This window comes from Narcine bancroftii, chromosome 13, assembly GCF_036971445.1.
Source record: "Narcine bancroftii isolate sNarBan1 chromosome 13, sNarBan1.hap1, whole genome shotgun sequence".
Classification (NCBI taxonomy): domain Eukaryota; kingdom Metazoa; phylum Chordata; class Chondrichthyes; order Torpediniformes; family Narcinidae; genus Narcine; species Narcine bancroftii.
In genome coordinates, this window is record NC_091481.1 from 71229659 (window position 1) to 71256480 (window position 26822).

At 43.2% G+C, this 26822-nt stretch overlaps 1 protein-coding gene across 8 annotated transcripts in view; it reads right to left on the reverse strand.

The window, feature by feature from the left end:
* LOC138748873 (meiosis inhibitor protein 1) overlaps positions 1 to 26822 on the reverse strand; it is a 187836-nt gene that overhangs the window by 119038 nt on the left and 41976 nt on the right. For 7 of the 8 annotated variants that reach the window (XM_069909734.1, XM_069909737.1, XM_069909736.1 and 4 more), the window contains 3 exons: positions 16672 to 16875; positions 4392 to 4508; positions 2766 to 2797 (listed from right to left, as the gene is read on the reverse strand). In XM_069909734.1, the coding sequence (XP_069765835.1) occupies positions 2766 to 2797; positions 4392 to 4508; positions 16672 to 16875 (353 nt within the window). The remainder of the gene's footprint in view (positions 1 to 2765; positions 2798 to 4391; positions 4509 to 16671; positions 16876 to 26822) is intronic. The other variant, XM_069909738.1, reaches the window with a different exon arrangement.

Here is a 26822-nt window from a genome sequence, read left to right on the forward strand (position 1 = left end):
CTTCATTCTTGTTCCATCTCTTCTCCTGTCCTGCAAATTCTTGCGCTTTCTTTGGAATTGAGAACAGTCTGTTTTGCACAGCTGGATGTCTTAATATGAATTTGTAACCTTTTTTCCATAAAATCGATTTCGCTGTATTAAATTCCTTCCTCTTCTTTAAAAGTTCAAAACTTATATCTGGGTAAAAAAATATTTTTTGACTCTTGTATTCCAATGGTTTATTATCTTCTCTAATTTTATTCCTTGCCCATTCCAGTATATTTTCTCTTGTTGTCTAGCTCAAAAATTTTACTAAGATGGATTTTGGTTTTTGATGTGCCTGTGGTTTCGGAGCTAATGCTCTGTGAGCCCTTTCTATTTCCATTTCTTCCTGCATTTCTGTTGTTCCCACGACCTTCAGGATCCATCCTTTTATAAATTCCTTCATGTCTGTGTCTTCTTTACCCTCCTTCAGGCCCATTATTTTTATGTTGTTTCGCATACTATAATTTTCCAACATATCAATTTTCTGAGATAACAACTCTTGTGTCTAATTTTTTTGTCACTTTCTTCCAATTTTTCTCTTAAGTCATTCACTTCCATTTCTACAGCCGTTTCCCACTCTTCCACATTCTCTACTCTTTTCCCTATTTCTGTCATTACCAGTTCTAACCTTTGCATTTTATCTTCTGTTCTTTTCATTTTTCTTTTAATTGTATTAAACTAATGATAACCATTCTTTTAGTGATCTCATTTGTTCTTCAAAAAAGACTATCTATATTCTGTTCATCAGTTTTACCTTCTATTTCTCTGTGAAGATCTTGGTCTTCTTCCTCTTCTTCTGTGTCTGTATCTGTGTTTGCGTCTTCTTCTCTTCTTTGTGTCTGTGTCTCTTCTGTTTTTCCTGATGAGCTTCTTGTATCTCTTTGTCGGGCCTCTTCTTGTTGGGCGTCTTGTTGCTGTTCTTCTCCTCTTGGGCTGCTCATTTGTTGTGCTTCTTGACATTGGTCTTCTTGTCGATCTTTCCTCCATCCGTCTTCCACGTCTGTTTCGTCGCACCCTCTTCTGCTGTCTTCCTTATTCTCCAGCTGAGAGCCCTGGTGTCGGGCATCTCTCAGCTGCTCGCTCTGTGAGCCTGCTCCTCTGCTGAGCCCCTATCCTGCCAGTGTCCTCTTTCTACTCTGATAGTGCACTGCACACTCTTGTTTGGTTCCGAGAGCCATTTTTGTAGTGTACCGGCTGGTGGGTCTTGACTCTGCAGGGCAGGCACTGACCTCGAAGGTCGGGGCTCCTCGTCACCACAGAATCCTGTTTCTTCCTGCAGGTAAGGCCTTCTTCCTTCTTCTCCGGCGACTTTTTTACTTCTTTTTTTCCAGCTGTTCTTATTTTCTCCTTCTTGGAAGCCAACTTCTTTCTCTTCTCTGTATCTTTATCTTCTATTTCTTGTATTTTATTTCTGTTATGCTTTGCTTTTTCCTGACTTTTTTTCTATTTTCCTGGAGAGGGCTGGTTTTCCCGACCGGCCACTACTCCATCATGTGACTCCCCCCTCAAACTTGCATTGTTAAACACATGTTCAGGATGAGAATGAACACTTTGCTATACCATTCTCAACAGGGGCAACGTGTGCCCCGCACTCCCCCCCCCCTCCCAGGGGACCTCAGCACATTGAAGTAAAAGCCTTGATTTCTTTTTGTACTGACAATAACCACAACAGCAGTGCGAGTATAAGACAGCTTTAATAAACTAATATGGACACTAAGAGGTCTTGTCTCTCTGCAAGATGAACCTGGAAGGCTAGACTGTAGCTCTGGACTGCTTTATAGACAAGGTCACTGGGATGACCCCTGGTGACCTAGTGGTGTAATTACATATCACCACACTTTTCACCTCACATTACAAATATTTTTAATGTTTTTGTGTAGTTGCTGGAGAAGTACAGAAAGAAACCAACTAAACTTGATTGCTTGACAGGAAAAGTGGGGGGGGGGGGGGAGAGGGGGAAAGGTTCATAAACTTTAAGCAGTGTCCTTAGAGAGCCATAGCCAAAAAAAGGTGGAGAATGGCTGCTCTAGATTCTAATAATCTATAACCACTAAAGTACTGTAGGGATTGTTGCTGGAACTATTATTATTCATTTTAGGTGAGAATGTAGGTAGAAAGATTAGTAAATTTGCTGGTTACATAAAAATTGATGGAGTAGCAGATAGTGAAGGAGGTTGTGAAAAGCCTGCCAATACCTGCTCCAATCACACTATCTCCCCTTCAACAAATACAGCGAGACATGGTCATATGACATACCAAGTTCACTGATAGTCTTTTAATAGTCAGTTAGCAGTACATTTTTTTAAAAGTTTCAAATGCAAACCATGAAAATCACTTTTGTGTACAAGATTAATCAATACGTACATATGTATTTATATGCAAAATATTTTTCATAAGTCTCTACCAATATTTACTATTTTAATATTCTTATTTCAACTTTCTCAATTTAGTAACAAGTTACGGCTGCTGGATGGCTTGGCATAGTTATTATCTGAGGTGTCCCTCTCATTAATTAGTAAATATAACCAATAAAGTTTTGAACATTTTGTCCAATCTAAATGCACTATTAAGGTTATGGCAAATCCTCATTTATATCTCCTCGCTTTGGAAGGACACCTTCAGTCTGGATAATATAGAGGATTTCTGCTCTGATAACAATGGCTTATGATGAGACTGTACATTGATCAAAGAATTAATTAGGGATATAAAAGAAGTTTGAAAAGAAAATGAATAACAATTACCTTTTTCAATAGTAACAATAGTAAACCTCCACCTGCAAAAAAGAACCTTTATTAATACATGCAATAATTAGGATAAACAGGATGAAATCCAAATCTTACATTGTTCAGATTTAAAGGAACAGTCTACCAGAAGTAACCTGCTATATTTGTTGTTACCTAAGTGGGCTTCTATATTTAGGCCCAACTTATAGCAATAAAATCAAAGTCTAAACTAGTTTGAATGCATAAATCCCTTTTGGCCATTACAAGATTCCAATACAGCAAGGTAATTGTCTGGACATCTGTTTCCCAGGGAATGAAAGTCATAGCCCAAAGCTGTCAAAAAATGTGGTAATAGCTACTTTTACCATCAACCCCAGTCTGTCGGATCTTCAAGATTCACTACAGAAATTATTGAAAGTTTCTTTGACTGCATCTCCTCAACCTGTGACCCTTATTTACCATTAAGTTTTCTTTGTTGACTATGTAACAAATGATCAATAATCAAAATGAAATTATATTTTTGATTTGATACCATACCATGTGTCTTTTAAATCTTTTTGGGTATTTGAGGAAATAACAGGGAAACATGAACACTTCCTGTTTCTCACCGAGAAGTGCCAACCTGTAAAATGTTGTAGCAATGCTTTAGTGGAAACTCATGCAAGGCTACATGATTAGCAGTTAGTCAATTGACATCAAAGTCAAAATCAAACTGACTAAAGTAACTTTTGGACATAAGAATGTTGCCTGTCTTAGGACTCACTATCAGTAGCCTACATCTCTTCAAGTTAGGAGATCAGAGGAATACCTTTTATGGATTAATGTTTATTGATCACCATTTATTATGAAAATAAACCTGCATTTTGTGGCTAGGATCAAGAAATTGCTTAACAAATAACCTGCAATCACAATGCAGGCATCATAATATCGGAACAAACTTTGTTTCTTAGCATCAAAGTAGTGTTTGGTGTGAAGCTGTGTTTCCGAATTAACAGTTAGCTAAAGGTGTGTAGTAGTTTTCTAGTTCTTTTGACAGGGAGGCATTCCAATTTTTTATGATCACTTGTATTTTATCACTCACAAATTCACAGCAAATGAATAATATTGCTGCTCTCTTTGCCAATCTACATTGGCATACCCTGTCAGGCAGACTGCCAGATTAATTTCAGATTAAGAAAACCTAGCTTGAAAGTTAGTTAGGAGGCTAATAAGGACCCTGCAAACAGTTTTCAATCAATAAACCTGAGTACCCTGACAGCAAGATGTAAATAGTACAATACCATCTTATGGATTTGCATTGCAGAAATTTCCATTCCAAGCATTTAAAACATTAACCTTAGACATGAGTCAATGAATACTATCAGGTCTACAGTTTTGCTGGCTGTAATTGACCAGCCTTTCTACAAGGGATAGGCTTGAGCTCCACCCTCTGCATGAAACTGCAGATCAAAGTGAAACTGTCCTGTTCCTCCCACTAGTCACTATATCTAACCTTTCAGGCATACTTCCCATTTCATCAAGCATTGCATAACTTTATTATTGTCACTGAAATCAGACTATGTGGGCAAATAGCCTCTCTATGTCATTCACATTATTTATTCCCTTCTCCTCCATTCACTCTCTCAAGACTAATAATCCACTAACCTTGTGGTACTGTACCCTGAAGAACGACTCCATCTTCAGGGTTAATTCCTCCAGTTCCATGTGAACTCATCATCACAGTCACAAACTGTCTAAACTGCAGGAGGTGCTTAAGAAGTGCTGGATTATTATGAAAACATAAATTATGTTAAAGGGTACTTTAGTTTTGTTTTTTAATAAACTATGCACTTTGTTTCAATCACTGATTTTAACTCTTAACAATATTTTTATTTATTTCCATCACAACTTCAAAAACTTTAACCTTTCTCATTATCCCTCCCTGTTGTAAACACCAACATAATTGGGCAAAATTGAACCATTTCTGGAGATCTACGACCGCTGTCCACAGTTATGGAGTGGTGCGCCCTGGAATCGGCCTGCGTGCGTTTACTCTTGCCGCGGCCGAGCAAAAGGGGATGGAGCATTGTTGAGGATCAGAAAGAAAAGTTCTAGTACAAAATTTTTTAAGACTGGAGAGAACTCTGCAATGGAGTTCACAGTTGTTAGTGTTTAGACTATTGGTTTTTGAGGTGTGTATAAAACTCTGAAATACACTAAACAGTTCTCATTGACCACACCCGGCCCGGGGCTCGGCTGCCGGCTCTCCATTGCAGGCAAAATCTTCGCTAGGATTCTCCTTAATAGACTAATACCTAGTGTCGCCGAAAATGTCCTCCCAGAATCACTTGGCTTTCGTGCAAACAGAGCAACTACTGACATGGTCTTTGCCCTCAGACAGCTCCAAGAAAAGTGCAGAGAACAAAACAAAGGACTCTACATTACCTTTGTTGACTTCACCAAAGCCTTTGACACAGTGAGCAGGAAAGGGCTTTTGCAAATACTAGAGCGCCTCGGATGCCCCCCCCAAGTTCCGCAACATGGTTATCCAACTGCACGAAAACCAACAAGGTCGGGTCAGATACAGCAATGAGCTCTCCGAACCCTTCTCCATTGACAACGGTGTGAAGCAAGGCTGCGTCCTCGCACCAACCCTCTTTACTATCTTCAGCATGATGCTGAAACAAGCCATGAAAGACCTCAACAATGAAGATGCTGTTTACATCCGGTACCGCACGGATGGCAGTCTCTTCAATCTGGGGCGCCTGCAAGCTCACACCAAGACACAAGAGAAACTTGTCCGTGAACTACTCTTTGCAGACGATGCCGCTTTAGTTGCCCATTCAGAGCCAGCTCTCCAGCGCATGACGTCCTGTTTTGCGGAAACTGCCAAAAAGTTTGGCCTGGAAATCACCCTGAAGAAAACTGAGGTCCTCCATCAGCCAGCTCCCCACCATGACTACCAGCCCCCCCACATCTCCATCGGGCACACAGAACTCAAAACGGTCAACCAGTTTTCCTATCTCAGCTGCACCATTTCATCTGATGCAAGGATCAACAAAGAGATAGACAACAGACTCTCCAAGGCAAATAGCGCCTTTGGAAGACTACACAAAAGGGTCTGGAAAAACAACCACCTGAAGAAACTCACAAAGATCAGCGTGTACAGAGCCATTGTCATACCCACGCTTATGTTCGGCTCCGAATCATGGGTCCTCTACTGGCATCACCTACAGCTCCTAGAGCGCTTCCATCAGCGCTGTCTCCGCTCCATCCTCAACATTAATTGGAATGACTTCATCACCAACATCAAAGTACTCGAGCTGGCAGAGTCCGCAAGCATCGAATCCATGCTGCTGAATTGCGCTGGGTGGGTCAAGTCTCCAGAATGGAGGACCATCGCCTTCCCAAGATCGTGTTCTATGGCGAGCTCTCCACTGGCCATCGAGACAGAGGTGCACCAAAGAAGAGGTACAAGGACTGCTTAAAGAAATCTCTTGGTGCCTGCCACATTGACCACCGCCAGTGGGCCGATATCGCCTCCAACTGTGCATCTTGGCGCCTCACAGCTCGGCGGGCAGCAACCTCCTTTGAAGAAGACAGCAGAGCCCACCTCACTGACAAAAGACAAAGGAGGAAAAACCCAACACCCAACCCCAACCAACCAATTTTCCCTTGCAACCGCTGCAACCGTGTCTGCCTGTCCCGCATCGGACTTGTCAGTCACCAACGAGCCTGCAGCAGACGTGGACATACCCCTCAATAAATCATCGTCCACAAAGCCAAGCCAAAGAAAAAGAATTGGACAAAATATTGATCAAGTTAAATCAAGATGCCTCCTCCAGTTTTCAATCCACCGAGGGTTTTTCAAAACAATGACAAAACTGAGGCAAAACCTATCATAAAAACAGACCCAAATGAGCTCCATAGAGATGGGTTTTGACTCAAGTATCCATCCGAATGATTTCTACCCAGATAGCAAAAATGGCAACAAGATAACAAAGCCAAGTAATGAAGGGTATTACGGCAGAATGAAGAAAGCAGGTGACTAGTTCAAAATCAGACGTTGGATGTTTGAAACATAAACTGGAAATGCATTACAGGTCAGACAGCAAGAAATTGGAAACCGGCTATAAACTCAGTACAACCATGAAGCTCGTAAACTTCATCCTTGTTCTGTAATCTTTCCTATATAACAGCCAACAGCCATTATGTCAATCTGTCTGACTGTGTACCAAGATGCTTGATGGAAATCTGGGGCCCTTATTGAGATCCTGCAACTAATGTCTAAAAGTAGTGATAAAGTTATTTCTTTCATTGCTGGTGACTTGATGGGAACAAATTTACTGATAGATCTCAATCAACGCAGCAGTAAAATCACTTAATGGGCAGCAAAGCAACTTAATTGGTCACAAAGAATGCTCCATAAATGCATGTTGTTCTTCCATCTTTTCCCTGAGAGTGCATTTGGGATTTCATCACACAACTATCTTATGCAGAATTTCTTTTCCAAGCACCATCATCAATTAGCCTAATATTTTGCCAGAAATCTAAATTTTGAATTGAGTCTCCAAAATGCCAAATAAATTAGTGAAATTCATTGTATTAGATGTAGATGAGGACAAATACTTAATCTAATATAAAACAATAATAAACAATCAACAGTTTCTTCAGGCCATTCCTTTTTTTGTACTAACCATTAATATTTGCTTCATGCAGTTTCTAAGATGATGGAAATGAAAAATCTTAATAATTATGCCAATTTAGAAAAGTATCCTTCCAATCTCCAATGACAATAAAGCAAGTTCCAGAACAACATGGTGAGTACAAAGCACAGCCCCATTTTTCATTTATCCCTATAAATCAATTATCAAAAAAATTCTTGCACCCATTTTTCCTCCCAGAGAATCTCTGCATATTAGATCTGTAGATAACTTAAAGTTGATGAAAATGATGAAGTCAGGAGATAGAAAACCTTGATCAGTGAGAAATCATAAAAATTCACTTCACCACAGTGTCAACAGAATCCTGTGTTTTATGCAAGATCAGAATGATCATGGAGGCAACATCATGATGGTTATGTAGTAGGTAATTAAGGGAAAAAGGAGAGATCAGAGAATTAAAGAGAGAGATTATGGAAACATATTCTGGTATATGGTGTGTATGAAGACATGATAAATACTTTTTTGCTGTCTTTAAATGAAACATTCCTGCTTCTTTGAACCCATAAACTAACCCATAAGCATTTACCTCATAGATCCAATCTTTCTCACCTCTTTTTTACTTGCTAGGAGTCCAGTTCAGGGAAATTAGACCTCATTAATTAAAAATAAGAACACGAGGTACATTAAAAGGTTACCATGCTTAAAATTCAAGATGAGGATGGACTAATTAATTTCCTCTAATCCCAACCTTTGCAACTCCACCTCCAATCCCATCACCTCCTTCCAAAATGACTGGAGTTGGGTTTTTTCCACTTTATCCAAGGATATTTGAACACTATTTCAAAACCTGCAACTTCTTGCACCAAGGACAAGGAAATACCATCACTTGCAGATTTCTTATTTGAGTCATACATCATTCTGAATTGTAAGGGCATCACCAGACCTTCATTGTTCCTGGGCTTAAATCCTAGAACTCTTCTCCTAAATGTCTTGAAATGATAGTTTATGAGAAAGGACTGTAGCTGTTCAAGGCATCTGCTTATCATCATCTTCTCAATAACATTGGAAAAATATGAAACTGTAGCCATTAGTGAAACTTAGTTGCAGAAGGGGCTTGATCGGCAACTAAATGTTCCAGGATTCCATTCTTTTAGATGTGATAGAACAGGGTGGATAAAAGATGGAGGAGTCGCTTTGCTTGTTAGAAAAAGGGAATAGGAGGCTGCTTTGGCAGGATAGATTGGAGGACTCATCCAGTGAGGCTATTTGGGTGGAATTGAGGAATGTGAAAGGCATGAAAACACTAATGGGAGTGTATTATAGACCCCCTAATGGGCTGAAGGAATTAGAGGAGCAAATTTGTAAGAAGAGAGCATATATGTGTAATAATCATAAGATAGTGATTATTTAAACTTTCCACACATTGACTGGGATGCCCATACTGTAAAAGTACTGGATGGGTTGAAGTTTGTCAAATGTGTTCAGAATTTTTTTTTTCTAAATCAATACATAGAAGAACCGACTAGAGAAGGGGCAGTATTGGATCAACTATTAGGGAATGACATACATCAGATGACAGAGGTTTGTGTTGGGGAACATTTTGAGTCTAATGATCATAATATTATTTTTGGATTAATAATGGAGAAGAATAGGGCTGGGCCTAAGGTTAAGATTCTTAATTGGAATGAGGCAAATTTTGAGGAGGTGCGAAAGGATTTTGAGGGTGTGGATTGGAATGATTTATTTTCAGGGAAGGATGTAACAGATAAATGGAGGTTATTCCAAAGAGAAACTTTGAGAGTTCAGGTACACAATCCTTTATCCGGACATCTAAAATCCGGAAAGCTCCAAAATCTGGCAAGTGGGGACCGACGATTAGGGTGAGGTGGCCGAGGGACTGCCAGGTGGTCGGGGGAGACTGCCAGGCGGTTGGGGGAGACTGCCAGGCGGTCGGGGGAGACTGCCAGGCGGTCGGGGGAGACTGCCAGGCGGTCTGGGGAGGCGGCTGGAGGAGACTGCTGGGTGGCTGAGGGATTGGCGATCGAGGGAGGTGGCCGAGGGACTGGCGGTCGGGGGATACGGCCAGAAGGTTGGGGAAGGCATCCGGGCGGCCGCGGGACCGGTGGTCAGGGGAGGTGGCCGAGCGATCGGCAGTCGGGGGAGGCGGCAGGGCGGACGAGGAAACACGATTGGGGGAGATGGGCGGGCGACTGGAAGGGGGTGGGGGTGGTTACGGCAGCACAATTCGGGTGGGCTTTCCGATTCCAGAAAAATCCGAAATTCGGAACACACTGTCCCCCAAGGGTTCCGGATAAAGGATCGTATACCTGTACAGAGTCTATAATGTTCCTGTGAGAATTAAAGAAAAGGTTAGTAAATGAAGGGAGCTTTGGTTTTCAAAGGATATTGGGAATTTGGTTCGGAGGAAGAGGGATTTGTAAAATAAGTATAGACATCAGGGAATAGATGAGGTGCTTGAGGAATATAAGGAGTGTAAAAAAAATTTAAGACAGAAATAACAAAGGCTAAAAGGAGATATGAGGCTGCTTTGGCAGGCAAGGTAAAAATAAAATCCAAATTGTTTCTACAGGTTCATTAAAAGAATAGTCAGATAAAATTGGGCCCCTTGAGGATCAGAGGGGTCGGCTATGTGAAAAGTCAGAAGACATGGGGGAAATTTTAAATGATTTTTTTTCTTCAGTATTCACTAAGGAGAGGAATATTGATCTAGGTGAAGTAAAGATGTCATGGATAATATACAGATTAATGAAGAGGTAGTATTGGCTATTTTAAAGAGAATCAAGGTGAATAAATCTCTGGGTCCTGACAAGATATTCTCTAGGAACTTGTGATGCACTGTTGCAGCAGTAAGCAGGCTTTATTCAGTTATAAGTCTCTGCTACAGTGGTAGTTGTACTAGTGACTCCTGAGTGACTGTTCGAGAGGGGCCAGCTCAGGATTATATCCCGGGCGGTTGATTGACAGCTGGCCAGGTGGAGTTAGATCTATTCAGGTCAGCTGATTGACAGCCGGCCAGGTGTGGTCTGTCCTCCAGTGATCTCCCTGAAGGTACAGAGATCGTCCCCTGCAGTAGGCTAGTGGTGTATCACTACAGAACCTGGGGACTCTGACATAAATATTTAAAATGTCACTGGCCACAGGGGAGATGCTGGAGGATTGGAGGATAGCTCATGTTGTTCCACTGTTTAAAAAAGGCTCCAAAAGTAAACCTGATAATTAGAGACCTGTAAGTCTGACATTGGTGGTAGGTAAATTAATGGAAAGTGCTCCTAGAGATGGTATATACAATTATTTAAAAAGACAGGGATTAATTAGGAGTAGTCAACATGGTTTTGCATGCGGTAGATCATGTTTAAGAAATCTTATAGAGTTCTTCAAGGAGGTTACTAAGAAGGTTGATGAGGAGAAGGCTGTGGATGTTTTCTATAAAGACTTGAGTAAGGCTATTTGACAAGATTCCACATAAGAGGTTAGTTAGGAAAGTTCAAGCATTAGGTATTCATGTTGAAGTAGTGAAATGGATTCAACAATGGTTAGAAGGGTGATTCCAGAGAGTGGGGGAAAATTGTCAAACTGGAGGCTGGTGACTAGTGGAGTGTCTCAGGGATTAGTATTGGGTCCATTGTTGTTTACCATATATATTAATGGTCTTGATGACAGGGTGGTAAATTGGATTAGTAAGTATGCAGATGATACGAAATTGGTGGTGTTGTGGACAGTGAAGAAGGCTATCAAAGCTTGCACTGGGATATAGGACAGTTAGAAGAGTGGGCTGAAAGATGGCAGATGGAGTTTAATACTGATAAATATGAGATGCTACATTTTTGTAGGACTAATCAGCAAGGGTCATACATGTTAAATGGTAGACAATTGAGGAGCCCCTGAAAGTTGAGTCGCATGTAGATAGGCTGATGAAGAAAGCATTTAGTATGTTAGCCTTCATAAATCAGAATATTGAATACAGGAGTTGATATGTAATGTTGAAATATTGTGTGCAGTTTTGGTCACCAAATTATAGGAAGGATATAAACAGAATAAAGAGGATGCAAAGGAGATTTACAAGAATGTTGCCTAGGTTTTAGGGTTTGAGTTAAAGGGAAAGGCTGGAACTTTATTCCCTGGACAGTAGAAGATTGAGGGGTGATTTGATAGAGGTATTTAAAATTATGAGGGGAACAGATCAAGTCAATGTGGACAGGCTTTTTCCATTGAGAGTGGGGGAGATTTAAACAAGAGGACATGGATTGTGATTGAAGGGGGGGAAAGTTTAGGGGAAACATGAGGGGGAATTTCTTCTCAGAGGGTGGTGGAAGTGTGGAATGAGCTTCCGGCTGAAGTGGTAGATGTGGGTTTGATTTTAATATTTAAGGAAACATTGGATAGGTGCATGGATGAGAAAGGCATGGAGGGTTATGGGCCAGGTACAGGTCAATGGGACTAGGTGGGAGAAGGTGTTCGGCATGGACTAGAAGGGCCAAACTGGCCTGTTTCTGTGCTGTAATTGATATATAATTATCTAGTAATTAGAAATGAGCAATAGATGCTGGTTTGGCCAGTGACAACCAGATCACAAATAAGTAGTATGTAGCCGCGCACTACTCGAAGAAAGACACACGGGTTGTAGTGAGGTATAGTTCTTTGTTTTATTAGGGCTGAAGCCCAGCTTTTATACTGTTGGCGTTCCCGCTGTTTACCCCATCCACTGAAGTCACTGCCCGCATAACAATAGAGGGTTTCCCGTGAGCAGGCCCCCTTTTTGCTAACAATGTCTTCTTCCCTGTGCACCATCCCCTAGCTGTTGGCTGTGCAGCAGTGGCCAGCGCTATGTTGGGATGCTGGTCCTTATGCTGCCTTAGCCATATGAACGCCGGTTCACTTGCTGGGGCCAGTGCCACTGTGTGGTCTGCTGGTTCCCAGTTGCACTTGCCGCCTGGAGCACCGGCCTGATTGCTGTGGTGGCATGCCATTACATGACACCACCCCCCCCCCCCCCAGAACCGGCAGTTTGTCTTTGATGCCCAAAGGCAGTGTCTCTGTTGTCTTTGGCGGTCGACCTCTCTTGCGTGGTATTGGCATCTTGATGAGGCATGCCGGGTACAGGTGTGCCAGCTTCAACTTGTGCATAGTGAAGACTTCTGTCTTGCCTCTGAACTCCAATTCGAACATGGTGCCGTTGTTTCATACAACCTGGAATGGGCCCTCATATGGTCTCTTATAGCAGTGGACGGTGTGGACTCGTGGATGAAAACATATTCATAGTCCTGCAGGTCTTTGGGTATGTTGGTCCTTGCCTGGTTGGTGGAGTCAGGGTCAGGTTGCTGGCTCATTCCTGCAGAGGAGTGCTGCTGTGTCGTCTGTTTGCTTGTCCAGGGACGTTGCGAATTCCCTGGGGTCCACCAGTGGAGCTCCATACACGAGTTCTGCGGAGAGATGTTGAAGTCCTCCTTGGGCGCAGTGCAGATCCCCAACAGTGTGTATGGGGACCCACCCAGTTGGGTCCTTGTGGTCTGGCCATGAGTGCAGTCTTGAGGTGTCTATGAAAGTGCTCCACCAGCCCGTTCAATTGTGGATGATAGGCTGTAGTGTGGTGTAGCTGAGGACCCCACAGACTCGCGAGGTCAGACCAGAGGCTGGAGATGATTGGGCCATTCTGTCCAATGTGATGTGGGATGGTATGCCGAACCATGCTACCCAGGAGGAGATGAGGGCTCTGGCACAGGAGGTCATGGAGGTGTCTGCCATTGGGACTGCCTCTGGCCATCTGGTGAAGCAGTTGACCATTGTGAACAAGTAGCAGAACCCCTGGGATACTGGTAGAGGTCCCACAATGTCCATGTGGATGTGGTCAAACCTTTGCTCCACGGGCTTGAAGTGTTGTGGTGGGGTCTCGGTGTGCCACTGCGTCTTGGCTGTCTGGCACTACGTGCACACCCTCGCCCACCCACTGACTTGCTTTAGAAGACCATGCCACACATACATGCTGGCCACCAACCAGACCATAATCCTGATGGATGGGTGAGCCAGCCCATGGATGGAATCAAATGCTTGTAATTTTCAATCCTTGGGAACGATAAGTTTGACTTGTCTGTTGGACGCACAGCAGGGTGGTGTTACCTGCACTGACCAGGATATCCTGGAATTGCAGTCCCAAAATGGCTGTCCTGTACTGGAGCATCTCGTCGTCATCTTGTTGTGTCTTGGCCAGTGCCACGAAATCCATTCCCTTCAATAGCGCATGGATGGTCTGCCTGGACGGTGTGTCTGCCACCACCTTGTCTTTGCCCAAGATGTGTTGCACGTCCGTAGTGTACTCGGGGATATATGACAGATGATGCTCTTGGTGAGCTGACCAAGGACCCGAGAATTTTGCCAGGGCGAAGGTCAGGAGTTTGTGGTCACTGAAGGCCATAGAAGTCCTGCCCTCAAGGAAGTATCGGAAGTGGCAGATGGCGGTAAAATGGCAGTAGCTCCCTGTCGAATGTGATGTACTTCAGTTCTGGAGGTCGCAGATGCTGACTGAAAAAAGCCAACAGCTGCCAGCTCCCTCCAATCTGCTGCTCCAGATTTCTGCTGATCACCGTTCCTGAGGTGTCCACCGTCAGGGCTATTGGAGCATCTGTCCTGAGGTGTGCCAAAAGAGCGGCACCTAACTTGGCTTTTTTTAGTCGGCATCTGTGATAAAAGTTGATCATCCCCACAATCCCTTAGTCATGCTGGACCTAGGAAACTTGGATGGCCTCCACCTTGCTGGGTAATGGTGTGGCCCCTTCCCTGGTTATCCTATGGCCTAGAAAGTCAATGGTCTCCGACGTGAACTAGCATTTGGTTGGGTTGATCGTCAGTCCAAACTCACTCAGCTGGGTGTAGAGGTAGCTGAGGTGCACCAAATGTTCGTGCTGGTCTTTGCTCGCCACCAAGATGTTGTTGAGGTAGACGAAAGTGACGTCCAGGTCTCGGCCCACTGCATCCATCAGCTGCTGGAAGGTTAGCATGACATTCTTCAGCCCGAACAGCATGCATAAGATTTCAAACGTCAAACGGGGTGATAATGGCGGTCTTGGGGATGTCAACAGGCTGATGGTATCCCCGCCCGAGGTCCACTTTAGAGAAAATCATTGCCCCATGCAGGTTGGCCACAAAGTCCTGTATGTGCGGCACAGGGTAGTGATCTGACGTAGTGGCCTTGTTAAGCCAGCGGTAGTCGCCGCCTGCTCTCCAACCCCCAATGGCTTTGGGCACCATGTGCAGGGGAGAAGCCCATGGGCAGTCTGACCACCGTACTGGTTCTTCCAGTATTTTTGAACTCCTCCTTAGCCAGATGGAGTTTCTCCAGGGACAGTCATCTGGCTCTTGTGTGGAGCGGTGGGCCTTGGGTCAGGATGTGATGTCGCATTCTGTGTTTGGGCATCTCCGAGGTGAACTGGGGGGTGAGCACCATCAGAAACTCCGCAAGGATCTTGGAATACTCATCAGTGGAACACTGCACTGAGTCCAGGTAGGGGGGTGGGATGCAGGCCCCTATGCCGCCTTAGCCGTACGACCCCCAATTCGCTTGCTGGGGCCAGTCCCACTGCGCAGTCTGCTGGCTCCTGTCTGCACTTGTCGTCCGTTGCGCCAGCCCAATTGCCGCGGCAGCATGCCGCGATAAGTAAACCATTGATCTTACTTGAGAGGGAAGGTCTGGAATGTCTTTGCATGGATGAGTCTCCGGCCTTTCAGATCCACCAGCTGTAGGCATGCAGGAAATCTGCCCTGAGGAGTGGTTGTTCCACAACTGCCAACATGAACACCCATGAGAAGAGGCTATCTCCCAACTATATTTGGTCCTGATGGTGCTTTTGCTGGCAGCTCTCAATGTGGTGCCCACCTGCCCATTCCTCCTGCATCCATAAGGAACCGCTGCTCTATCATGTACTGGAGGCTGGCCCCGACATTTCCCTGGTACGTGCATGGTGGTCAGCATCGGCAGGCTTGTGGTAGAAGCACCATTAGTCATTGGGCTCACCTCCCTTGTGGGGTTGCTGCTCCCTCTGCAGTTCGGCCCAGTTCTGGTCATGGGGTTTGGCGAAGAGCCCCACAGATGCCGAGCACTTTTTCTTTTGCTTCCACAAGATGTCCACTCATGCTGCAACTTTCCAGGGGGTTACTGAAGTCAGCATCCACCAGGAGCAGTTGCATGTCTTCAGATAATTGCTCTAAGAATGCCTGTTCAAACATTACGCAGGGTTCATGCTTCCCACTTAGGGCCAGCATATCATTCATCAGGGCCGATCTAAGTGGAGCAAACGTATCCCCTCTCTCTCTCTCAAAAGTCTCAATAAGCAGCTCTTTGAAGGCAGAGTAGGCACCTTCCAACGGGCTCCTGGATGAAATTGGCCACACGGCTCACCGTGTCCTGGTCCAGGGCCCTCAGCATGTGGTAGTACCAGGTGGACTCCACTGTAATCTGCCGGATGTGAAACTGTGCCTCAGCCTGGTCAAACCAGATGCAGGGCCAATTTATCCAGAAGGTCGGCAGCTTCAGGGCGACTGCATAGACTGCTGCCAGCTTGCTCATTGCTGGGTTTAGATGTCGTCTAAACCCTCGGGGTCACCAATTGTAGCCAAACGCTACTTGAAGAAAGACACACATGGGTGTAGTGAGGTATAGCTTTTTGCTTTATTGGGGCCAAAGTCCAGCCTTTATACTGTTGCCATTCCCGCCATTTGCCGCATCAACTGACGTCACTGCCCACATAACAATAGTGGGTTTCCCGCTCGTGGGTCCACTTCTTGTATTACAATGCCTTCTTCCCCCTGTGCTATCCCCAGCTGTTGGCTGTGCAGGGGGGGCCAAGAGCCTTGTTGGGCCCTATGCTGCCTTAGCTGTTCACTTGCTGGGGTCAGCGCCGCTGCGTGGCCTGCTGGCTCCCGGTTGCACTCACTGCCCGGAGTGCTGGCCTGATTGCCGCAGCGGCGTGCTGCTAAAGTAAAACATTGATCAAACCCAATAATTACTGGATTCTTCACTGAAGCATATTCCCAGATAATGCGCTTAAGTGACCGGTATAAGGTCTTACCCACAAACTAACTCAATGAGGAGTATGATGTCAACAAACTATGATTATCTTAAGGAAGGAATTAATTTTAAAAAATTCTTAGGTTAACATCATTATGTTACATTTAAAATGTGATTTTCAAAATTTTAACTGAAAACTAACAATCAAAACTATTTTGTGAAAATAAAATATCACAGAAAATATTATGCACATCAAACTTACCAAGGGAGTTTATTTGAAGCTCTTTGGTCTGAGCAGTCTCCACAGTTGATAAGACAAGTTTACAAAGTCTCTCAGTGAATTGCATGGAAAGCTTCTCAACAGTAGGAGGATTACTGTACATTGCACAGAAAATGTAGCATACTGATGCTCTTACTGCTTCATCAGGGTATTCCAACGCTACTCTTATATGGTCCAGAAGCATCGCTTATATATGAAGAAAATTACAAAACTGCATTAAAAATATTGTTTCTTACTGAAATATTATTTTATTACTTTAACACTGTTTTTCTTTCATTAAAAGCAAGTTTAGATAAATCTTACTTACTTTTATGCTTTATATACAAATGCAGCAAAAGAACAGCATGAGAGAATGTAGATGCTGAAATCTGGAGCAAAAAACAATCTGCTGGATTGGAGGAGCAGCATCAGAAGAGAAAAATAATTACCAATGTTTCGGGTCTGAAACCTTCATCAAGACTGGCTGGTGGGTGGTGGGGGGGTGGTTGTGGGCATGCAACGTGTTGACGTGGGGCTAAACTTAATTCTCTCTCTCCAAAAAAGTTTTTTAAAAAGTCTGAACTGACTGCAAGAAAATAATAGAGGAAGCTATCAAAACAATATACAATGCCACCCAAGAGAGATAATTTGACTGTTACTTTTCAAGAACTTGAACAGGAAACTGATAAAAAAGAGTGGCCTACCTTGAAGAAGGATCCTGGAGCTCTCCGGAAGGCAGATTCCTGTGGTGACTGACCTGAAGCTGGGGAGACCTTGGACATCACTGTACAAGGTCTCCCCCGACAATGGCTGACTGCCACAGGTGAAGAAATGACATTGCACATGCATGAGGAGTTGCACATGCGTAGAGCACAAAAAAAATGCAGGCAATTTTAAAAAATCTTAAGAAGCCTCCAGCTCCAGTGATCAAGAGGAGGAGCATGAAGAAAAAGAAATGTATGTTGAACACAGAGTTTTGGCCAAAAAACAGGAGAAAAATAAAGGAGTCTTGTATATCTACAACTGAAATGAAGAAGTATATGGATTCTTTCCAGCAATTTTGTTACAGTTAACAATGGAAGTTAAAAAATGTAATGAGGGTATAATTGAAAATAAGGGTTCTACGAAGAATTTTGTCACAAATGGAACAAAAATTTGAAGTGATGGATGTAAAAGTTAAAGGTAATGAATTTGAAATTCAGCATGTTAAAGAACAAATGAAGAAAGTTCAAGCTGAGGCGACTGCAACCAAAGAACAATTAATTCAAAAAATTGATAGTTAGAAAATTTTAGTAGAAGAAATAATATAAAAGTTGTTGGACTTAGGAAGGTGACGAAGGACAAAATATGAAGAGATTTCTAGAACGTTGGATTCCGCAAACTTTGGGGGTAACTGAATTTCAAGGAGATATTGAGTTTAAAAGAGCTCATCAAGCATTACAACCTAAGCCACAGCCAGATTAGAAGCCACGTTCGATTCTGGTCAAGTAGCTTCATTACGAAGTAAGGGAGAAGATCCTGGAGCTGGCTGCAAAGCAAGCGAAGGAGAGACAATTGCCATTGATTTATAATAATAAGATTTTCTTTTACCCTGATATAAGTTTTGATTTGTTGAAAAAATTTTTTAAATATGCTACTGAAAAAGGTTATACTTTTGTTTTAAGGTACCCAGCAGTGTTAAAAAATTTTGTTCCTGAGGGTAAAAATAGATTTTTTTATGGAACCCAATGAAGCACGTGTTTGCAGATTCATTGCCTGAGAAAACGAGATGAGAACTGGGGGATATTTGAAAAGAGGGAGGAAGTGGAAAGATTGCAGTTGCAGATGTATAATGAAATGATACAAGTTTTAGGAGGAGAATATTAGAGAAGACAGTTTTTACCCAATAGATCTGTGTAAAAAAAAAATGAATTGAAAATTGTAAGTTTGAGCAGATTTGAGGCATAAGAGATAGTATAATTTCAGGGGAGTTAGGTGAAAGTATGAGCCTGGCCTCCTTGGAATCTAGTGGGCGGGTGTAGTTTTCAATCACAACTCCTATAGGTCAGGGTGTAAAGATGCACTATTAATAATGTACACCTTGGGGGGGGGGGGGGGTAGGGTTTTGGTTCTTTGTTTCCTTTCTTTTTTCTCTTCAATACACGTAAATTTAATAATTGTATTATGAAATATTTAGTTCATATTTTGGATGTGGGAGGAGTGGAGATGGAAAGTTGGATGGTTATTGGGTTTTTTGAGAGTTTAGATGGCTGATAAATTGAATTTTATTAGTATTAACAGTAATGGGATTCAGAATCAAATAAAGTGGAAAAAAATATTAGTTTATATGAAAAAAATTAAGACATAGCTTTTTTAAAGAAGCATATTTGATGGATTTTATAAATATAGGAAATGGCAGGCGGAGGCCAACAGGTTGGATTGCGACCAGGTATGATCTGACCTAGGAGGGGAGGCAGGCCCCTCCAGCCCGGGTAAGAAATCTGCATAGGAGAAGGCCACTCCGATATAAAACCTATGACCCAAGGACCTCGCTGCCACGTTCCAGCTTGCTTGGCCACGGCACATGAACCATGGGTGTAAAGGGTGGGGCCAGTACTGCGCACACTGCACTCCACCTAAAAGCTCCTTTGCGCAGGCCCGAGGACATGCCCACGTCCTCCCCCTCCACGTCCTCCCCCTCAAAAGATGCTCACAAACTCAAGCTAGCATGCTGGAACATCAGAACCATGCTAGACAAGGCTGACAGCCACCGACCTGAACGTCGGTCTGCCCTCATCACACATGAACTCCTCAGACTTGACATCGACATAGCCGCTCTCAGTGAAGTCCGCCTTGCAGATGTAGGCAGCCTCCAAGAACGCGGCGCGGGCTACAAACTCTACTGGTCTGGCAAGCCTATGGATGAACGACGCCTATCTGGTGTAGGCTTCATGGTCAAGAACTCCATTGCCTCCAAACTCGAAAACCTCCCGACAGGGCACTTGGACTGGATCATGTCCATGCAACTCCCCCTTCAAAACAAGCATCGCATCACCCTCATCAGTGTCTATGCTCCAACCCTCCAGGCGGAACCAGCAGAAAAGGACAAGTTCTACACTGATCTGCGCAACCTCATTCAACACACCCCTACAGCCGACAAGGTTGTCATCCTTGGCGACTTCAATGCTTGCGTCGGCAAAGACTCAGAAACCTGGCCAGGAATCCTAGGCAAGCATGGTATCAGCAAGTGCAACGACAACGGGCGCCTCCTGTTGGGAGATCAGCGGCTTGTCATTACAAACACCCTTTTTCAGCAGAGGGACAGCCTAAAGACTACCTGGATGCATCCCCGATCCAAACACTGGCACCTCCTGGACTACGTCCTGGTACAAGAAAGAGACAAACAAGATGTGCTCCACACCAGGGTCATGCCCAGCGCGGAATGCCACACTGACCACCAGCTTGTTCGCTGCAAGCTCAACCTTCACTTCAAGCCAAAGTCCAGGAACAGTAAAGCCCCCAGAAAGAGGTTCAGTGTTGGAAACTTGCAGTCAGAAGAAGTGAGAGGAAACTTCCAGGCAAACCTCCAAGCAAAGCTCGAGGATGCAATCTGCTTCATGGTCTCGTCCCCTGAAACCCTCTGGGATCAGCTGAAGACTGCCATTCTGCAATCCACTGAAGAGGTACTGGGCTTCTCCTCCAGGAAAAATAAGGTCTGGTTCGACGAAAACAACCAGGAAATCCAGGAGCTGCTGGCAAAGAAGCGAGCTGCCCACCAGGCTTACCATGCAAAGCCATCCTGGCCAGAGAAGAAACGAGCCTTCCGTCACACATGCAGCCATTTTCAGCGCAAATTCCGGGAGATCCAAAATGAGAGGTGGACTAGCCTCGCCAAACGAACCCTGTTCAGCGTGGACATTGGCGGCTTCAAGGATTTTTACGAGGCTCTAAAGGCTGTGTACGGCCCCTCACCCCAAGTCCAAAGCCCACTGCGCAGCTCAGATGGCAAAGTCCTCCTCAGCGACAAGCTCTCCATCCTCAACCGATGGTCAGAACACTTCCAATCTTCTTTCAGTGCCAACCGCTCAGTCCAAGAATTCACCCTGCTCCAGCTCCCTCAACAGCCCTTAAGGCTAGAGCTGGATGAGGTCCTTACCCGGGAAGAGACATATAAGGCAATTGAACAACTGAAAAGTGGCAAAGCAGCAGGTATGGATGGAATCCCCCCAGAGATCTGGAAGGCTGGCGGCAAAACTCTGCATGCCAAACTGCATGAGTTTTTCAAGCTCTGCTGGGACCAAGGAAAACTGCCTCAGGACCTTCATAATGCCATCATCATCACCCTGTACAAAAACAAAGGCGAGAAATCAGACTGCTCAAACTACAGGGGAATCACGCTGCTCTCCATTGCAGGCAAAATCTTTGCTAGGATTCTCCTAAATAGAATACCTAGTGTCATCGAAAATGTTCTCCCAGAATCAAAGTGTGGCTTTCGCGCAAACAGAGGAACTACTGACATGGTCTTTGCCCTCAGACGGCTCCAAGTGCAGAGAACAAAACAAAGGACACTACATCACCTTTGTTGACCTCACCAAAGCCTTCGACACCATGAGTAGGAAAGGGCTTTGGCAAATACTAGAGCGCATCGGATGCCCCCCAAAGTTCCTCAACATGGTTATCCAACTGCACGAAAACCAACAAGGTCGGGTCAGATACAGCAATGAGCTCTCTGAACCCTTCTCCATTAACAATGGCGTGAAGAAAGGCTGCGTTCTCGCACCAACCCACTTTTCAATTTTCTTCAGCATGATGCTGAAACAAGCCATGAAAGACCTCAACAATGAAGACGCTGTTTACATCCGGTACCGCACGGATGGCAGTCTCTTCAATCTGAGGCGCCTGCAAGCTCACACCAAGACACAAGAGGAACTTGTCCGTGAACTATTCTTTGCAGATGACGCCGCTTTAGTTGCCCATTCAGAGCCAGCTCTTCAGCGCTTGACGTCCTGATTTGCGGAAACTGCCAAAATGTTTGGCCTGGAAGTTAGCCTGAAGAAAACTGAGGTCCTCCATCAGCCAGCTCCCCACCATGACTACCAGCCCCCCCACATCTCCATCGGGCACACAAAACTCAAAACGGTCAACCAGTTTACCTATCTCGGCTGCACCATTTCATCGGATGCAAGGATCGACAACGAGATACACAACAGACTCGCCAAGGCAAATAGCGCCTTTGGAAGACTACACAAAAGAGTCTGCAAAAACAACCAATTGAAAAACCTAACAAAGATTAGCGTATACAGAGCCGTTGTCATACCCACACTCCTGTTCGGCTCCGAATCATGGCTCCTCTACCGGCATCACCTACGGCTCCAAGAACGCTTCCACCAGCGTTGTCTCCGCTCCATCCTCAAAATTCATTGGAGCGACTTCATCACCAACATCGAAGTACTCGAGATGGCAGAGGCCGACAGCATCGAATCCATGCTGCTGAAGATCCAACTGCTCTGGGTAGGTCACGTCTCCAGAATGGAGGACCATCGCCTTCCCAGGATCGTGTTATATGGCGAGCTCTCCACTGGCCACTGAGACAGAGGTGCACCAAAGAAGAGGTACAAGGACTGCCTAAAGAAATCTCTTGGTGCTTGCCACATTGACCACAGCCAGTGGGCTGATATTGCCTCAAACCGTGCATCTTGGCGCCTCACAGTTCGGCGGGCAGCAACCTCCTTTGAAGAAGACCGCAGAGCCCACCTCACTGACAAAAGACAAAGGAGGAAAAACCCAACACCCAACCAACTAATTTTCCCTTGCAACCGTGTCTGCCTGTCCTGCATTGGACTTCTCAGCCACAAATGAGCCTGCAGCTGATGTGGACATTACCCCTCCATTAATCTTCGTCCGCGAAGCCAAGCCAAAGAAAAAATAATTTGATGGAAAAAGAACATCAAAAATTAGTAAGAGATTGGGTAGGAACAGTAGTAGCATCATCTTTTAACTCTAAGGCTAGAGGTACAGCAATATTAATAAAAATTTACCAGTTAAAAAATTGGATATTAATATAGATGTAGTGGGGAGATACATTATGGTGATTTGTCAGATTTATTCAGAACAATGGACTTTAATGAATGTATATGCATCAAATTTAGATGATGGCAAATTTATGTAAGACATCTTCATGAATTTATCAAATGCCGAGGGAAAAGTTATATTGGGAGGAGATTTTAATTTTGCTTTAGACCCTAAATTAGATAGATCAGGAGAGAAAATGGTGAAAAATAAGGAGGCAAAAATGGCAACAGATTTGATGAAAGATACGGATTTAGTGGATGTATGGAGGAAAATCTACCCAAATAAAAAAGATTATTCTTTTTGATTTAAAACATATTCACAATTTCTGTACAGAGTGTAATATCAAGTGCAGGTTTTATCAGATCATTCACCTTTAATTTTGTCTATTTCATTGGAAGAAGAACAAAAGATAGGTTATAGATGGAGGTTGAATACTATTTTGATGAAGAAAAGGGAATTTTGTGATTTTATGAGGCAACAGATAATTTTTTTTCTAGATACTAGTAAGGATTCAGTTGTGAGTAAGTTTGTATTATGGGATTCAATGAAGGCATATTTGAGAGTCAAATAATGTTATACAAAAATAAAGAATATATGAAAGAAGTAACTCAATTATATAAAGAAATAATAAAATTGGAGAAGGAAATTCAAGTACATAAAGATGAGAAGAGAAAATTGTTAGAGTTGAAGAAATTAAGATAATGCTGTGCAGACCATATATGGAGAGAGATAAAATGAGAACACAACGAAAATATTACGAGTTGGGTGAAAGGGCTCAAAGTTTTAACATGGCAATTAAAAATGGAACAGATTTCTAGAACAATAATTGCTACAAAGAAATTATCAGGATAGATAATATAAAATGTAGGAAATAAATGATAATTTTAAAGACTTTTATGCTTAACCTTATTGTTCAGAATCTATGAGAGATTATAATAAAATAAGAGATTATTTGAAACAAGTTAAATTACCATGTTATGAAAAGGATATAAAATTGAAATTGGACAAATACCAAGAAATTTTTTTAAGTATTGCAATAGCAACTGCAAAGAAATTTATAGCGATATTGTAGCTAGCTGCTACAAGCTATGGCTCTATGGAGCCTATAGTGCATGGAGGTTAACTCAGAAAGAACATGCTGTTCCCAGAAAGAACAGCACAAACCCCAGTTGAGTGTAATTAAGACGGAGCTTTATTGGGCTCACAGCCCTGTTTTTATTCTCAAACTGAGGGGCGTGGTCAAATCCCTCTCAGCACTGATTGGTGTGTTTGTGATCCGCTTTCCATGATAGGCCAGTTAAGCTCTTTTGGTTGTGGCCAATTGGAGGGCAGCACTGCGTACCTCGTGCAGCTTGCTGGATCGTCACATTCGTCCTTCATTTTGTGAGGCCCCGTGGGGGAACTGTGAAGGGCCACCACAAAATCATTGAAAAATGATAGAGAAGTGTTAATAAGTAGATGGTATAATGAGATGCAAAGTTGTATACCTTTGGAAAAAATTAGGTATAGTTTAAGGAATAGAGTTCAATATTTTTAATAGTATTTGGAAACCATATATGGATTTTATGAATAATTTTCTGTCCACCTCTTCTATCTTATCCACTCCTCTTGATTAGTAATTTTTAATAACAATTAATGATTGTACATGCTAATATTATTGTCTATTAAATGGTAGATGTTTCTTTTCTTATTTTTGGGTTGGAGGGGGGTTGGAGAGAAAAATATAAAAGTTTTTTTGTATCATTGGATATGGATATTTGATTAATGTTTTATTCATTTTTTCCTGTAATGATGCAAACAATTAAATAAAATTTAAAAAAAGACTGGCTGGTGAGGAAAAAAGGTGAGGACAAGGGGATTCCTCCCATGTTCTGTCTAGAGGTGGGTGCAAGAGCTAAACCTCAAGAAACAGAGGAAATGTGGGAGATGACTGTTCATCTCTTCGCAGATGTCATATGACATGCTGAGTGCTTTCAGCATTTTCTATTTTTTTATTTCAGATTTCCCGCATCTGCACTTTTTATAAATTTCCATACAAGACTGATGAAACACAAAAGTCTGCAGACATTGTGATTGTAGTTAAAAAAAACTGGAAACTCAGCAAGTCTTGCAGCATCCATAGGAGGTAAGGATATATAACCAACATTTTGGGCCTGAGCCCTTCTTCAAGATATGAGCAAAATATAAGGCCGGCACCTGAATAAAAGGACTGTGGAGAAGGGAAGAAAGGGCAGGGTGAGGAGCACAGGACAACAAAGGAAAGGTGATAATTAAATATGGATAGGACAGGAGAATAAAGATAACTGAACATGGATAGGACAGATGAATAAAGAGTAAGATTTCAAATTACTTGATATATCTTGGTCTCTTTCTTTCTTTCCTTCCATTTTCAGCATTAGGACCATATAACCATAGAATACAGCACAAAACAGGCCATTGGGCCCTTCTAGTCTGTGCTGAACTATTATTCTCCCAGTGACCTGCACCCCGAACACATCCCTGCAATCCACGTTCCTGTCCAAATTCTTCTTAAATATTAAAATTTAGCCCACATTCACCACTTCAGCTGGCAGCTCATTCCACACTCCCACCACTCTCTTTGTGAATGTTTCCCCTCTAAATCTTTCCCCTTTCACCCTTAACCCATGTCCTCCAGTTTGTATCTCACCTACTCTCAGTGGTAAAAGCCTTCCTACATTTACCCTGTCTAGAACCCACATAATTTTAAATATGTCTATCATATCTTCCTTCATTCTTCTACGCTCCAGGGAATAAAATCCTCACCTATTTAATCTTACCCTGTAACTCAGTTCCTGAAGACCGGCAACATCTTTGTAAATATGCTCGCACTCTTTCAATTTTATTGATATCTTTCCTGTAGTTGGGTGACCAAAACTGCACACAATACTCCAAATTTGGCCTCAGCAATGTCTTGAACAATTTTACTATAACATTCCAACTAGTATATTCAGTGCTGTGGCGGGTCACCACTGTAGTGGGTTGTGAAACAACAAGGAACACAGAGACGCTATGAGCTGATGAACTGACTAGTTTAATGGCGTTCTTACAGTCATTTAAAATATTTGAGATTTGCACATTCCCCGTCTCTCCCGGAAATAACGCAGCTCCCAGAAGCCTTAGCATCATTAGTCCCTGGGAAACACCCAGGAGCTCCCGGGCCTGCGGAGACCTGTGACTCCAAAGCTCTGGTAAGTAGTGGCATGGTCCACCACATGCTGGGGACATGCCACTTGTACCAGCTGATTTAGGACCACATGTGCTGGCTTAAGGCAATCTAGTGAAACCATTTCTTGCCTACCACCAATGTCCATAACAAACATGGAATCATCATTCTGTAGCACCTTGAAAGGTCCTTCATATGGCCATTGCAACAGCGTCCTGAGTACATCCCTGAGCAGGAATACATAAAGGCAGTCCTTGAGTTCAGGCAGAATGTATGAAGTCGTTTACCCACACCAGGTGGTCAGGATTGGCGCCAGTGTACCTACCTTCTCTTTCAAGTGTGTAATTTGTTACGAACTATGCGTAACGCGCAGCAATAGGCAATGAACCAGAGGGTTAATTTTAAACCACTACTTTTATTTCTTACTCTTAAGTTATAGTCTTAACTCTTAAACTATCCTTAACACTAAATCTATTCCCAGCTATGCGTGCGTGTCTAGTGTGTGCATGTGTGATATAATTTGCATTTGTAATTTGAAACCATTACAATCCAGGCCAAAATCTAGAAAGTTACTTCAAAGTTCAGTCTTTTAAATTCAGTGTTGAAGTATAGGCCTTTGAAATTTGATGACCAGAATTAATGTTGAACTACTGGGAAGACTGTAGTTGTGGCTGCAACAGACTCATACATTGCTTTTGAAGAAATGTCCATCCACATAAGCTGTGGTCATAACAATCCTGGTCCTTTTGTAGGCAAGACTCAAACTGGGCAGCCTCCATGAAGCTTTCTCTTCAGCAGTCAGCATGGTTCTCCCTTTGCAAAAGTATCAAATTCTGGAACAGACTGTGACAAGCCTTCCCTCAGTTCTTCCAAAGTATTGAATTATTGCTGGGCTGTGACTTGTGCTGTGAATGTGTGA